The 15876-nt window shown below is 51.9% G+C and overlaps 1 protein-coding gene across 1 annotated transcript; it reads right to left on the reverse strand.

Moving 5' to 3' along the window:
* Window positions 1–1301: 1301 nt before the first annotated feature.
* LOC148217415 (serine/threonine-protein kinase pim-1-like) lies at window positions 1302–14903 on the reverse strand. Its single transcript, XM_088158612.1, has 8 exons — window positions 14849–14903; window positions 14520–14577; window positions 14328–14410; window positions 3224–3330; window positions 3025–3075; window positions 2454–2820; window positions 1657–1833; window positions 1302–1408 (listed from the first exon to the last, which is right to left on the reverse strand). The coding sequence occupies exons 1-8, from the start codon at window positions 14901–14903 to the stop codon at window positions 1302–1304; spliced, it is 1005 nt and encodes a 334-aa protein (XP_088014738.1).
* Window positions 14904–15876: the final 973 nt, after the last annotated feature.

The following is a 15876-nucleotide window of genomic DNA, read 5'->3' on the forward strand; positions in this document are numbered from 1 at the left end:
AGTGCTGTGAAAAATCTTCTGTACCTTTAAGAGGTAACTGATCTTTTGCAACAGAAAACTCAGTTATTCACTTTGCAAATGAGTCAATGGCATTGATGCATCTTACTGGCCTCCGTAACATTTTTAAAAAAGATTTTGGGATTTGTTTCCAATATTGTTATTTGAAATTGTGGTGAAATTGGTGTGAAGCAAGAAGAAATTGCTTTGTGCCCTGCCAGCTCCTGGCAGGACTGGCAATCTCAACTCTGTCACCACCCAAAACTTTTAGAAGATTCCCTTCCTTCTCACCCTGTGAATGAGCTGCACATTCCCTTTGAAACTGTCAGAGGCTTCTTAAAGACACAAAGTCCCACTGAGTCTCACTCACCTGCAAAAGCACAAAGCTCAGGTGGAGTGCTCAGAACGGGCTCGTCTGAGACAAAGCTGTCACAGCCATGTGAGGGCAGGGCTGGCCCAGCCGTGCCCAGGCCTGAGCCCAGCAGAGTCCTGGCAGAGCCCAGAGCAGCCTCAGCATCTGCAGAGCCCGGCTGCAAGGAGAGAAACCAGAAACCACCCGTCAGCTGAAGGCTCCTGTCCCCCTTGTCCCAACAGCCCGCAGTGCCCAGGCCATGCTGGCCCTGCCCAGAGCTGGGCACAAACCTCCCAGTCACTGCTGCCTCTGGGAGCAGAGCAGGAGGGCGGGACTGTGCCCAGCCTGTAGCCAGCCATGGCACATCCAGCCCCTCAGCAGCTGCCCAGAGCCAAAAATCAGCTTGGCAGCCACTGAAGAATTCATTGCATCTGCCCCAGCAATTGGGGAAACCTTTGGTGCCCGGCCAGGCTGTGCCATGCCCACATCTGGCAGCATCCCCCTGGCTGTGGGCTCACCTGCAAATTGGGTGTGGAGTGTGTCTGTGAAGAAGGTGCCAGAATCAAAGTCGATCATCTTCAGCTGGCCACGTCGAGGAAGAGATTCTTGTCATTGAGAGTGTCCTTGGTGTCTCTGGTAGCAGCCCCATCTGGAACAGCTTCTCTAGGGGCTCCTTCTCCTTCCCTGGGGGCCAGACCAGGCTGTCAGTGATCTGCCCAGGGCCCCAGCCATCAATGAACCAGACAAGCAAACCTAGGGGGGATGGTGGCCACCAGTGCTTGCCACACCAGCTCTCCAGCTCAGCTCCAAGAGCTGTGTGTTCCCTTCTGATGATCCCTGCTCAGAACTACAGGCACTCTGGTTTGCTTTGCCACTGATTGCCAAGAGATGTGTGCAGCTGTTACCTGCCAGGCCTCTGGATCCAGCTGTGCACGTGGATCTCTCCCATCTTCTAGGGCAGATGAACACCCTGAATCCAAGGGTCACGGAAAAGGTCTTCTAAGGATGGCCTGTCCAACGGTTGCATGGACAAACACCTCTTAATAACATCTTGGCACTCTGAAGACAGAAACCAGAAATCACCAGTACGTTGCAGAAGTTGCCTCCCCCCCATCCCGTTCCCATGCCCAGGCCATGATGGGTGTACACAGGGTTGTGCCTAAACTTCCCCATGGATTCTCTGTTTGGAGGAGAGCAGGAGAGCAGGACTTGTGCCACCTCCTCAGCAGCTGCCAGAGCAGGATGCTCACACCCTGCTGCTGTCTCCCAGCACTGCTATTCCCCCCTGCCCAGGGATGGGGATCCACCTTGAGAGAGCCGTCGTGGGAACAAGATCCGTCCCCAGATGATCTCCTGGCCCCTCCTGAACGGCTGCTTCCCCACGACCAGGTGGTACAGCAGGAGGCCCAGGGACCAGATCGTTGCTGCCTCGCCGTGGTAGTGCTGGTGCTGGATCCACTCTGGTGGGCTGTAGGACAGGGTTCCTATGGAATACAGATGGAGTTCAGAAGGAGGATGCTGCTGCTCCCAGAGCCTCGCCCCAGCATCCCTGGGCATGCAGGGGCTGCCCCAGTGGCACACGGGGTGACTCGCTGCCCTCTCACCAGCACTTGGGACTTGTGTACAGACTCGGGGCTGGAAAAGAAGCCACTGGTGCTGGAAGAGGGCAGCAGAAGCCTTGAGAAGGCCCAACCATGACACGCAAAAGAAAAACCCACCCAGGGGTGGAGAAAACCCACTCTCCTCCTCGCCTGCACGGCCCTCAGAAAATGTTAGTAAGCCAAGGCAAACAAGGGGAGAGGTGCAGTTCGAGCCCTTCCTCGCCTGCACACCAAACCAGCCAGGGCACACAGTCAGACCCCCCCCTCTCTGCTACCCCCATGGGGGTTTCTGTCGGCCTGGCTGCCCCAGCTCCAACCCCAGACCAGGGCACAGTGGGTGCTGAAGGCTCTCAGCAGGGCTGGGAGCTGGCCCCCCTCACACCCCCACACAAATCAACTTGGCTCCAGCATTAATCCCATCCCGGCTCCAATAGGCAGAAGCCTCAGTGCTGCAGCCCGGCTGGGCCATAAGATGCCCGGGAGCATCCCCCGGGAGGGCTCACCTGCAAACTGCGTGTAGGCTGTGTCCTGGAGGAAGGCGCCACAGCCAAAGTCGATCAGTTTCAGCTGTCCGGTGGCCAGGTCGAGCACGATGTTCTCGGGCTTGATGTCCCTGTGCAGGACCCCGCAGCTGCTGCAGTGCCGCACGGCCTCCAGCACCTGGCGGAACAGCCCCCGCGCCTCCTCCTCCGGCAGGAACCTCCGCTCCGCCAGCAAACACGAGAGCTCCTGGCACCGCTCCGGACGCTCCAGCACCAACAAGAAGCTGCTGGGCAGCTCAACCCACTCCAGGAGCTGAATGACAGCAGCACACCCAGAGGACACCTTGTCCAGCAGCGCGATCTCCAGGGGCGCACGGGCGCCGTGGGGCTGCGCCAGGACCACGATGCCGTCAGTGGGGCTGAGGCCGTGCCAGGGCTCTGGGACCCCTCAGCCAGCCCGGGATGCTCCGCATGCCCCGCTCACCCCACGCCCGCTCTCCCTGCAGGGCTCCCGGCGGCTCCCACCCTGCCGGGCCCCAGCTCCTCGCCGCCCGGCACGCCCCGCCTTCGGCCGCCGGCCCCGCTCACTCACCAGCTCGCCCCAGTGCCGGATGCCATCCCGTGGCACGCATTTGATTGCCACCTGTGAGTAAGGGGCAGCAGCGGGCTGAGCTTACCGCCCGCTCCGCTCCGCCGCGCCCCGGCCTCCTCCTCTTCCTCCTCTGCCTCTCTTCCTCCTCCCCCGCCCTCCTCCTCCTCGTCCTCTGCCCGCCGCCGGCCCCGCCACTCACCGGGGCGCCGTCCGCGAGGCGCGTCCCCGAGTAGACGCTGCCGAAGCCGCCGCTGCCCAGCAGCGAACCCAGCCGGTACCGCTCCTGCAAGGCCTCCTGCGCCTTCCCTGGGGGCGACACGCGGCCGTCAGCGCTCGGCCCGGGACCAGACACGGGCCCTGAGCGCCCCCCGACCGTCCCGGGCCGGGCATCCCCACCCGCCCCGGGCCCCGGCGGCTCAGGGCCGGCGGCCGCGCTGCCGAGCGGCGGAGCTCGGGCCGGGGAAGCCGCAGCGGAGGCGGCGGGAGCGGCCGCGCCGCGTGTGTCCTCCGCGGGCCCCGGCAGGAGCCGAGGCCGGGACTGGACCCCGCGTCGGGGCCGGCTCCGGGCTCGGGACAGGCGGAGCCAAAGAGCGGCGATGCCGCCCCCGGCCCAGGCACTGATGCCCGCCCAGCAGCGCCAGCGCCAATACCGCCAGAGCCGGGCGGAGGCGAGACCGCGGCGGGACGGCCGGGGCCGGGGACGGGGCAGCCCCGCCCGGGGCCGGGAGTGGGGCGGGGGCATGGCCCGGCCTGGCGCGGGGAGAGGGAGGGGCCGGGACAGGGACAGCGAGAGGGGAGGGGGAGACCGGCAAAGGGATCCTGGGAGAGGCTGCGGGACACCGCGACAGAGTGTGGGACAGCGGGAGAGTGAGACGAGGAACAAGAGAAGGGACGCAGAGGGTCTGTGGGATCGCTTCTTTCCTGCTGCTGCCGCTGCCGAAGCGCCGCGAGCGTTTGTCCGCGTGTCCGTTGTCCGCGTGTCCGTTCCGCCCCGTGCGCCCCGGGGCAGCACGGGCCGCTCCCCACCGGGGTCGAACCGGAGTCACGGAGCATCTCTTCCTCCTGCACCCACTGAAAACCACCGTCTTGTTTAGCTGCTTCTTCATTAGCTTGGAACTGTGATAAATGTGATTCGTGCTAACTAAATTGTCACTGTATTAGCAAAATTGTATTTAGATCAATAGAAGACAATTGTTACAGACTGAAGGGGGAGATGGGTGAGACAGGGCAAAGGACATCTTCCAGATGCTGAGAGTCGAAGAAAAATGTTGGAAGGGAATAGTAGAAGGACATAGTTCTGACAAGCAGCATCTACAAACAGAAAGTTTCGACCTTAAAATGGGACAAAATGGGATGATTCCAGGCATGGGACTCAAAGTCTTGCTATGGAAAACATCTGCTCAGTCACATAGTGGCCATGCGCTCCCTGCAGGTTACACAGCGGACACTGAGGAAGACGATGAGCCTTCACTGGAAATAAGACCCTCAAAAGGATGAGAGAACCCCTAACCCATTAGTAGAGCATGCACCATACAACACAGTGACATAGATTTTAGGAATAGAAACTAGGAGGAGTTTTGTAGAAACTTCTGTAGCATCTAGTATATAAGTGGGATTGTCAGCCTTGATGCTTTGGTAGGTGAGGAAGGGCGAGTCCCTCCTCGTACCCCTGGTAGGGGGAGGGCCCCCTCCCTGGTCAGTTATGCTTATGCTTTATACAAACCTCAATTATACTAAATTACTTACTCTCAATTTTTACTTATCCTGAAATATATGTATTCAATATTCATTTTAATACTTTGATTGTATTAATTTCCAATCCTTTGATATTTTTTGTATTCATCTCTAATACTTTAACTGAATCCATTTATAATTGTTACTATTAAAAATTTGCTGCTACATTTAATCTCGTTGCTTGATAAATTGGAAAAATAGAATATCATTCCAAACAGAACTTTAAGTTCCGCAGGCTTGCAACTTGTCCCTCGTGCTCTCATGCCCCGGGCGCTATCCCGCCCGCTCGCCCCGCGCTGCAGTCTGTTCCTCACAAGCAAGCAAAGCGCTGTCCGCACTTTCCCCTGGAGCAGAGCAAAGTGCCGAAGGAGGAGCCTGCCAGCGCCAGGCAGAGCCAGCCCCGTGGGAGGGCAGAGCAGCACATGAGGAGCGAGACATGCAGCCCTTGCGGGGCAGCGCTGCTCTCCGGCCGCTCGGGGTGGGCAGCGGCTGTTCCTATTTTCTTGTTCAGTTCCGGGTGAAAATCGCAGACTGCCGACAGGAGAATTAAAATAAAAGGATCAAACTGCTATTTTTGCCGAGTTTGGATGCCAGTCCAATACAGCAGCTCAGCTGCCTGCCTCCTCCCTGCCTATCCAGCCCTTTCAGCCTGGAGCAAAGGCCCTCTCTGCAAAGAAACTGCTGGCTGCTTTATTTGTCCTGCTGTTCATCGACACAGCTAGAAAAGCACACTAGTTTGGATCCTGAATCTGTCAAAACACGTGAACTTTGCCATATTAAGTCAAGACACAGAGCCTTGAGCCCTGCACAATATCCTAGGAATCACCTTTGTTGCTGCTGTGTATTGTCACTGCTGAGGGTGAAATACTGTGAGAGCACATGCCCTGTCTCTAGATCCCATAGCTGACCAAAGCACTATGCTCTAAAGTCTTGCATTTGCAGGTTTTTGGTGTCTCCAGCATTGCTTTCAAAGCAAAACAGGGAGAAGACAAACTGTGTGTGGCTAATGATAGTGCAGAGTGCATCAAACTCGCTAAATCCTAGGTCTTCGAGGTAAGATCAGTTGATGTAGAACCAGTGCAACACAGAAAAGGGGAGTGTATAAGGAAAGGAATTAATAGTATATGTGAACATCTTGGGTTGTTTCTTTCCATTGTCATTTCACTTCTGGAAAGCTGCTCTGCTTTTCCAAGCATTTTCTCTACAGTGATGTTTGCTCTTTTCACAAACTTTTCCTGGAGGACGAGCTCCTGTCACAAGACGTGCCACCAACTGCAGAGTCTCTTAGCTTTCCACACTGTGCGTGCTGCACTGTCCTGCAGCAAAGCAGGACAAAGGTTTTGAGAACTTGAAAACTTGTCCTTTCTTTTGCTGGTGGGCTGGGGAGTTGTGCCGTGGGTAAGGTTTTCACTGTTACTGTTCTGATCGAAGAAAACAGGAGGTGGTACCAGGAATTGTTAGGGAATGCAACCCTGACTGAATGCAGGGAAAGAATCTCCAGGGCCTGCAGGCAGAAGTGGAGAGTTGTGTGATAATCATTCCAACCTCCCAGTGGACATCTTGAAAATTATCTGGAATGTGAAAATGGTCTGACAGAGAGGGTTTGTTTCTGAGTTCTGTGCAGACGATTCCACATCTGGTGCATTGGTGCATAAATCAAGAGTACAATCTGCTCATGATAAGCACCAGAACAAGCTGGACCTCTCAAAGTAGCCACCTAAAAGAATCTGAACAGGAGAAATGTAGGGAATGACTTGGTTAGCCTTGCCTATGTTATAGATAATAAAAAGATTTAGCCGAATTGAGTGTAATCAGAAATAAGTGATAATTTATTTCGTGGCCGGGATACGGTCCACGACAGCCACAATCACAAAGAGCAACGTCGAGCCCGGGATTGGCACCGGGTAAACACACTATGATCCAAACTCCACTGCTCCGGATTGCCCAATGTTCACAAAACCACTTTGGTCAGCCCAGTTTATATACAGTTTTTCATAGCCTGGAGCAGAGATCTTTGTCTCCTTTCCTCGCTTTGCATTTTCATGTGGTTTCCTTTCTCTGCCTTTGGCTGGACAAAACCATATTCTGGGAGACCATGAATTCTGATGAAGGCAGGCCTTGGTTTAGGGAAGCTGCTATTGAGATGTATTTTTCCCGATTAATCCCGGGTGCTTGGCTCTCAATGTCTGGGTGTTCTCTGGACTGTCTTTGAAGAGAGCCATCTCCTTGTGGCCACGTCCATTCACTTGTTAATTTGGGCTGTCCTGCTTTTGTTGGCTGTTACAATGTTGTGGTGAAGCAAGCGATGTTGGTTTTTTTTTTCCATTTGTGGTTTTCTTTTTGGTTTCTGAGTTTATTTTAGTCATACAAACACTGTTCATTAACTTACAACTTTACACGAATTACATCATATATTGCCCCCGGAAGAGGGCAATTTTTTCTAATAATTACTAATCCATTCCCTTGGCTTTTGGCTTTCTTAGCAAGGCCGTTTCCATCCCAAATTCACCATGAAGTGAGAAGCCTGAGCTTGTGGAAGTGCCTGAAAGATGCCGTGTTCCTCTGCAGGGACACTCAGGCTGAAAGAGGAGCCTGAGGCCTGTGTGGGGAAGCCTCCTGGGAGCTGGAATTTGTGCCGTGCTGGGAGAGGAGGAGCAGGGGGAGAAGGCTGGGCGCTGTGTGGCAGGAGCAGGAGGTTTGGGCTCAGGACATTCCGCCTGCGCCGCTGCCCCGCAATGGGCGGCCGTGCCCGGGGCTCTGGGCCTGGCCCCGCGTGCGCTGAGCTCCCGACACTGCGGGAGCTGCCCGGGCTGGGCTCAGGATCCCGCTGGGGCTGGGCAGCAGCCTGGGCTCCCACTGGCATCAGCAGCAGCTGGAAATACCTCGGGGCATCTCCATTTCCTGCTGCTGCTGGGAAGAAGCAATGAAGCTAGTCGAGAAGTTCTGGTTTCTGTTTCCCTGGTGGATTTTTTAATTTAATTCCACACCACAGAGACAATTTCTGTGATGGCTTCTGTCGGTTCAACAGTGCCAGCAACAGGGCTGTGTTTGGGCACTGCAAACGTGGCCTGTGTTGCTTTAATTCCCCTTGACTGAGTGCTCAGGGGCTGGTAGGCATTCCGGTATCTGCTGATCTTTATGCTTGGAACAAAAATACTGACTTCACTGTCATGAAAGCACTGTGGATAGCATGAATTAAAAGAGGCACTTTCAGTTTTATGGATTAAATTCAAGTGGCAAGCAGAAGAGGGGCAAGAGCAGGCATGATCTACAATTCTCAAGGCAAAGGCAACGACAGCCTCCTGCTGTCAGCTCAGGGTGAGTAAAAGAGGGCTGAAAGCAGCGCTGGGACCCGACCCTTTCTTTCTCTGCAGGCTGGGTCAGGGCAGCACAGGCGGGCCCTGAGGAATCAGGGCTGGGTGTGGGTGATTGTTGCTGTGATAAATGTGATTCGTGCTAATTAAATTGTAACTATATTAGCAAAATTGTATTTAGATCAATAGAAGACAATTGTTACAGAGTGAGAAGGGGGGAGATGGGTGAGACAGGATAAAAGACATCTCCCAGATGTTGGGAGTCGAAGAAGGAGGTTAGAAGAAAGTCAGATAAGAAGAGTCGAAGGACGAAGGTCTGATAAGCAGCATCTAGAAATACAGCTTCAACCTTGAAGCTGTCAAAAATGGAATGATTCCAAGCATGGGACTCAATTAAAGTCATGTTATGGAAAACATCTGCTCAGTCACACAGGGCGCCTGCGCTACCTGCAGGTCACACCTCGGTCACTGATGAAGATGATGAGCCTTCATCGGAAATAAGACCCTCAAAAGGAGGAGAGACCCCCTAACCCATTAGTAGAGCATGCACCGTGCAGTATAGTTACGTAAATTTTAAGAATAGAAACTAGGAGGAGCTTTCTAGAAACTTCTGTAGCCTACAGTCAATAAGTGGGATTGTTAGCCTGGATGCTTTGGTACGTGAGGAATGGGAGCCACTCCCCGTATCCCCGGTCGGAGGGGGGCCCCTCCCCGGTCAGTTTTGCTTGTGCTTGATACGAACCTCAATTATACTAAATTACTTACTGCCAAATTTTGTATATTCTTAAATATATGCACTTTGATTGTTTCATCTCCAATACTTTAATTGTCATCTCCAATACTTTGATTGTATTCATTTTGTTACTATTAAAAACTTACTATTAAATTTAATCTTGTTGCTTGATAAATTGGAAAAAATAGAACATCATTCATAACATTGCTGTAGTCCAGAATTGCCCTGGACAAAGGCCTTGGAAGCCGAGGCAGGAGCAGGTGGGAAGGGGCCGGCGCTGCTGCTGCTCCTGCCCGGGAGCCCCGGCTGGGCCGGGCCGGCGCCCACTGCGCTGCGGCTGCTGCTGCTGCCAGAGCCGGGCGGGACTCGGGGACAGGGAATGGACACGGGGGGACAGCAAAGGCCTTGGGGGCTGCAGGGATGTTGGTGCTGGGGCAGCGCCAGCACAGAGCTTCAGCCTGCAATGAACCCCGAGGGAAACGCTGGGGAAAGGCTCCATTTCAGCCTTTCTTTACTCATTGCTGTGAAAGGACCGAAATAAAAGGGGAACAAGCAGGGCCCGACCCCTTCTCCTTTGGGAGGAGCCATGAGGGGCCGTGAGGGGCCATGAGGGGCCATGGGAGGCCAGGCACCTCATGGAACAAAAGGTCCATTGTGACACTGTGAAAGCAAGGAGATTGTTGTTGGCAGTACAGAAGGTCACAGAACCAAAAGTCCATTGTGACATTGTGGGGCCTCAGGGAACCATGGAGACCATTATGACACCTCAGGACCCATTGGAACCAAGGGGCCATTGTGACACTCCAGGGCCTTGTATAACCAAGGGGTCATTGTAGCACGTCAGGGCCTCATGGAATCAAGGGGATCGTAGTGACACTGTGGGGCTCCAGGAGACCATGGGGACACTCTCAGTCTGTGAAACCAAGGATACCATTGTTACACATTATGACACCAAAGGGCCATTGTGGACTGCAGGACCTTGTGGAACCCATGAGACCATTGTGACATGGCAGGGCCTCACGGAACCAAGTGGCCATTGTGACACTCTGGGGCCTTGTAGAACCAAGGAGACCATTGTGACACTGTGTGGCACCATGGAACCAAGGGGCCATTGTGACAGTACAGGGTTCCATGGAACTAAGAATTCATGTAACAGAGAGAGGCCCAATGGAATCAAGGCATCATTCTGTACTTCAGGGCTTCATGGAACCAAGGTGGCATTTTGACATTGTGGAACCGAAAGAGTCCATTGTGACACTGTGAGGCCTCATGGAATCCTGGAGACCATTGTGACACTATGGGTCTCCATGGAAGCAAGGGGACAGTGACACAGCCAGGCCTTGTGGAACCAAGGGGCCATTCTGGCATGTGCAGTCCCATGGAACCAAGGAAACCATTTTGACACTGCAAGGCCTCATGGAAGCAAGGGACCATTGTTCCACTGCAGAGCCAAGGAGACCATTGTGATACTGCTGGGCCTCATGGACACAAAGATCTGTTGTGATACTATGGGGCCTCATGGAACCAAGGGGCAATTGCGATGCTGCAGGGCCCCAAGGATACAAAAACATGGAACAGGTCTGGCTGGCTTGGTCTCCTGGGGACGGCCTAACTGTTCCAGTTGACCTTGTCATGTTGAGGGTTGCTTCTCATTTGCCCCTGAAACCTCTGAGTTTCATGCTTTTCTTCCTGTGGGAAAGAACTTTCCTTCTCCTCCAGGTGCCCAATGGCCAAAATTGGGATACCTCCTCCAAATTTGATTATATTCTTGGATGGCTCCCATATGAAACCTGCCAGGACAGGCAACTCTGGCTGGCCATGGTCTCTTAGGAGCCACCTTGCATCGGCTTTTAAAACAGTGAGAGGCCATGCTTTTGTTCCCATGGAAAAAAACATCTTTCATGTCCAGGCATCTGTGGCCTAAATTGGGAATCTGCCTCCAAAACTCCTTATATCTAAGGATAGCTCCAAGACAAAAGCTGCAAGAAATGTCTAAGTTCCTTTGGCTTCCTGAGGCCCAGCTCTCATCTGCCTTTGAAACACTTGCCATGAAGAAGAACTGTAATTCCAATCCAAGGACCCACAGCTGAAATGGAATTCCACCTCCAAAACTCCACAAATATCCAAAAGTTGCTTTCAGAAAAAAACTGCAAGGACAGACAGGTCTGACTTGCCTTGGCCTCTGGTGAGTGTTTCTCATCTGCCCTCAAAACCCTGGAGTTCTCTGGTTTGATTCCTATGGAAAAGAACCATCCTTCTTGTCCAGGCGCCCATGGCCTCAGCACATGAGCACTGTATAGGGACAAAGAAGCTCTGTGCTCAGGGGAGTGGAGATGAAGGACAGTGGAGGAGAGCCCTGGGAGAGATTGAAGGGTGGTTTCAGAGATGGTGGACCCTTTTGACATAATGGAAAACAGCCAGAGAAAGAAAGAATTAATGCCAAGAACAGATGGGGTGGTCCAGAGGGAACCCCAGGAGAAAGGAATTTCTCTCCCAGGGCAGGGCTGTGGTGCAACATGTCCCCCAGAAGGAGCCTGGAGCAGCCCAAGGCTTTGTGTGTCCAGGCAGAGGCAGGCAGGAGGCAGAGCTGTCAGCAAAGGAAGGGGCCAGCGAGGTGGGGCAGCCGGGGGATGACGACAGCCTGCAGGGACAGAGGCGCAGGGCATGGACACCGTAGGACAGCCTGGGCTGCAGAGGGCACAGGGATGGGCAGCAGCTGAAAGGCCCTGACACAGCCAACTCCTGCAGCACTTGGGCCATGCAGGCTGGCCCTGGGCCTGAGGCCAGCAGGGGACAAGTGAGCCTTGCTGTGCTGGGGCCTCATTGCCTCCTTGTCCCTGCTCAGCAGCCTGGCAGGGGCCGCCCCATGGTGCTGCCCTTGGCATTGCACATGGCCAGAGCCCAGTGGGCCGGGAAGAGCCCTGAGCAATGAGGGAGGGACAGGATCTGCCTTGCCAGGGGCTGGGGCTCAGCCCTTGGCCCTTTGCATTCCTGAAACACATCCAGGTTTGCTCAGCATCACAGACACCTTTCTCTTGTTTGTCCCCACCTGTCATCGCTGCCACACATGTTCTGGTCTAACTGGATCCTGGGGACACTTTCTGAGTTGTGTCCCTCAGTGAGACCTGTTAAAAGTTGAAGAAACTTTGGAGTTTCAATCTGACTTTGAGTTCTTGAGAAGTTTTCCTTCAGCTCCCTCTCAGGGATTGATATCCAGGGACTCAGAACTGTTGGAAAATCCCAGCTCTACAGAGACAGGGAGACTGAGAGGTTTTTTTTTTTAAAGATCTTCTTCCATTATCAGTCTCATTGAAGCGTGAAGTATAAGAGATGTAAAACTCAATGCCATTCTATGAGAAGCCAAGTTATTTCCTGGTTGCAATACCTTATATATATTTGTCAGCCTCTTAAGCTTTTGCCACACAATGGTGCTAATATTTCTAACACCAATCACCTATTATTTTACCCTACATGGTGTTGCCACAGTGCATCTTTCACAGTTCTAATTCTCCAAAATTTCTGGTCTTTTTTCAAGACCATAGTTTGAAACTTGTTTCTATTTCAATCTCTCTCTCAGCAATGTCTTTTTTGTTCCAAGGCCTTTCTGAGTCAGCACACCTTATCTCAGAGTTTGCATCCAGATGTACAAGACTGCGTCAGCTTTCTGTCAGGCTTTGACAATCCTTTACAAATCCATTGCTTGCAAATATTAGTCACAAAACACTGGAATTGCCTCTGCTCTAAGGAGAACTTTAATAAAACAAGCCCTTGAAGATTGGAATGGATATTTCTAATAAGCTCTTTGACATATTTCTCCATAATTGGAGTTGAAAACCTTCCAAATGATCTGCACCAGACCAGAGGGATATCAAGACAGAGCCATGGCTTGCTAGGAAACCTCTCAAGAATTCAGTCAGAATCAAACTCCAAAGTTTCTGATCGCGTTCATGGGTCCCACTGAGGGACACAACAGAGAAATTGTCCCCAGGTTGCAGTGTGAGCAGGAAATTGGAGGCAGAGGTGACGGGTGGTGTGAGAAATGCAGGCACAGAGAGCTCTCAGGCCATTGTGTGTACAGGCTTAGAGATAGAGATGGATCCCGTGTTTGACCTAGTACATTGGATAAAGCTTGGAGAATTAGAGCATTAAAAGTAAAATAGATAGGAAAGAAGAATATAAGTTTGTAGTTTAAGTAGAAATATGCTTTAAGCAAACAGAAATATGTATCATGTAAGCAAAGCAGTATGTTAAGATAGTAAATGATTTTAAAGTTTAGCAATAGATTCCATTATAAAGTTAGAAGCTTAAGATGTATTAATGTGGGTTTGTGAAGTGTTATATGATTGGTTGAAAAATGATGCATTGTGGAAGAGCCATGGGGAGCAAAGCAATTAATGATTGATGTAAAAAGACATTAACAAACCTCATAGAAGTATGTGATTGGCTAAACAACTAACAGATGGCATTGTAACTAATAATTAGGTGATTTCTGATATTATGACATTGGAGCTAACACCTTTAATGTCTCACTTTTCTATGGGACTGGTGCAACCAAGTAACAAACCATCTTTCACAACATCTCTCAGTTGCCCCATCGCTTGTAGGATCAATCTCCCAATAGGGATTATTTGGACATCAGGTCTACCCATTGACATCACTGTAGGGACACCAGGTCTACCCTACTAAAAATCAATAAGGATTTAGGGAAACCAGGTCTACTCATTAAAGTCAATGACGATTTTGAGGAAATTTGGTCCTAAAATAGGGAAAATTGGGTAAATTTGGGGGAAATCTTGGGCTGAATACCGGGAATTGCTGCTCCAGGATTGTGGTGGTGATGCTCTGGAAGTCCTGGATGAATTCCTGGAAGCCAATCCCAAATCCCTGATCCCACACCTGTAGCCTGTGCTGGAGCTGTGCCTCTGAGTAAGTCTAAAAATCTCTGTTTTCACCCCAAAATCTGGGAATTCTGAGCCAAAAATTGGGATTTTTAGCATCAAAATTTTTGGAACATCAGGTCTAGCCACTGAAGACAATAGAGATTGAAGGACACCAGGTCTACTGGACTGAAATAATTTGGGAATTGAGGGAAATCAGGTCTATCTCTCAATCAAGTTGGATAAGGAATTGTTGCTGGTTAAACTGGGAGCACTGGCAGCCACTAAGGGGGCCTTTGTGGTTACTGGGAGCACTGGAAAAAAAGTAGGAAGACTGGGAGGGATCAGTAGAGATAAATGGAGATAAATAGGACCCCACTTAAGTCAATAGGAATTTAGGGACATCAAGTCTACCCATGAAAGTCAAAGGGGATTTAGGGACACCCGGTCTACCTGATCAAAGCAATGAGGGATTTTGGGATACCAGTTCTGGGGTGCCCCAGGGGTTTTGGATGATCCAGGTGTCCAAGAGGAACCCAGTAATTTTTGGGGCACCTAGGTGATTTTTGGTGGTACCCAAGTGTACCCAGGTGATTTCTGGGGATAGCCAGGTGATGTTTGGAGCACTCAAATGTCACGACTCACCTGGATGGGCCGGGAGAAGATGACGGCCACCCATTGCATCCTCCCGGTCGACAAGGACACAGATGACCCTCGGCAGCAGAGTCCTGTCAGGGGGCACCCCAACATTCAGGGGGTACCCCAAAACTCCAGGTGAGGGCCCCAGGGGTGGGAGGGAGCCCTGAGTGACCTCGGGAGAGGATGCAGCACAGGTACACCCAGGCGCTTTGGTCCGTGGGTTTGGTGAAGACGGTGTTCTGCACCAGCTCCAGCTCTGGGGGTGGCAAAGGGGACACCCCAAAATCTCAGGGAGGCAGCAGGGTCACCCAAACTGATGCACAGAAAAACTCTATAATCCACCAAGTAAGTTATAGGTGTGTATTTTATTCAGCACTGAGGTGCATGGGGCATAGCTCCTCCAAAAACCTGCACACCTTTGGCAACCTGCACCTCTCTTTTTATTCTCTACAAACTAAGATTGCACAATACACCTAATACACATCCAATTCCTAGCCCCGCCTGTCTCAGCTTTGTATTAAAATTACCTCCACGCCTCTTTGCAACTGCAAACTGTTCCTTGTTGGTTGCTCTGGTGGTCATCTGGGGGTCCTTGGGAGGAAGCAGTCTTCCCCTCAGTTGAACTTTTCACCTTGCCTTGTTGTGCATGCGTATTAGTCTTTAGTCGTTTTCCAGACCTTGATACCAGTCTTTGCTGGCTCAGGGGTCTAAGGAATCCCCCTTATCTGGAAGGGGCCTCGCTCTTCCACCCTGTTTGTGCAGTCTTGGCCCTCTATCTTATCTTGCAGCCTTGCTCTGTGCTCCTGTTCTTGCAAAGACAGCCAATGTTAAACACTCATAGACTCGTGTCAGTCTCCTTCTAGTCACAGCATCCTCCTATTTTTACCCTTCACTCGAATTTTAATTTTAATGCTCCCTATTTCAGTGTCATAATGGCTCCTTGGTTCTCTGGGTCCCACAGCTTCATCCTTGACCCTTGGTTCCACGGGAGTCCTGAGTTTCACAATGGTCCCCTTGATTCCATGAGGCCCCACAGTGTCAAGACTGACCCATGGTTCCATGAGGTTCTGCAGTGTCACCATGGTCACTGTCAGAGGCTGGATGAGATCAATGTCCCCAGAGGCCTCGGGATGAGCTGTCAATCTGTCACACAGTGGGGTGGTGCTGACCCAGGCTCTCATTGCCTGAGCAATTGCAAGTCCCAACTGGGGGGACGCCCATGAAGGCCCGGGGGATTAAAACACAGAGCAGCCCATGGTCCATCCCCTGCCTTCTCCTGGGGTCTGTGTCTCACCCACACTGGAACCCTAGGAGTTGGTAGCCATGTGTGTGTCTTTCTATAGAGCTTCTGACTCTCTGTCTCTCTCTCTTTCCTCTCCTTCTAATGCTCTTTATATGGAACAGTTTTGGGTACCTCAACAACTTAAGTGTTTAGAGGTTTCTAAGGTTAAAAGGGCAAAGTTCATGAAGTTACTGGCATGATAAGTGTTTTGTGTTGAATTGGATGTTGTATACAATCTTTTTCCAAAGTTCCTTGATTTTCTGTATTTTGCCA

This window comes from Sturnus vulgaris, unplaced genomic scaffold (genome assembly GCF_052056855.1).
Source record: "Sturnus vulgaris isolate bStuVul1 unplaced genomic scaffold, bStuVul1.hap1 Scaffold_84, whole genome shotgun sequence".
Lineage (NCBI taxonomy): Eukaryota > Metazoa > Chordata > Aves > Passeriformes > Sturnidae > Sturnus > Sturnus vulgaris.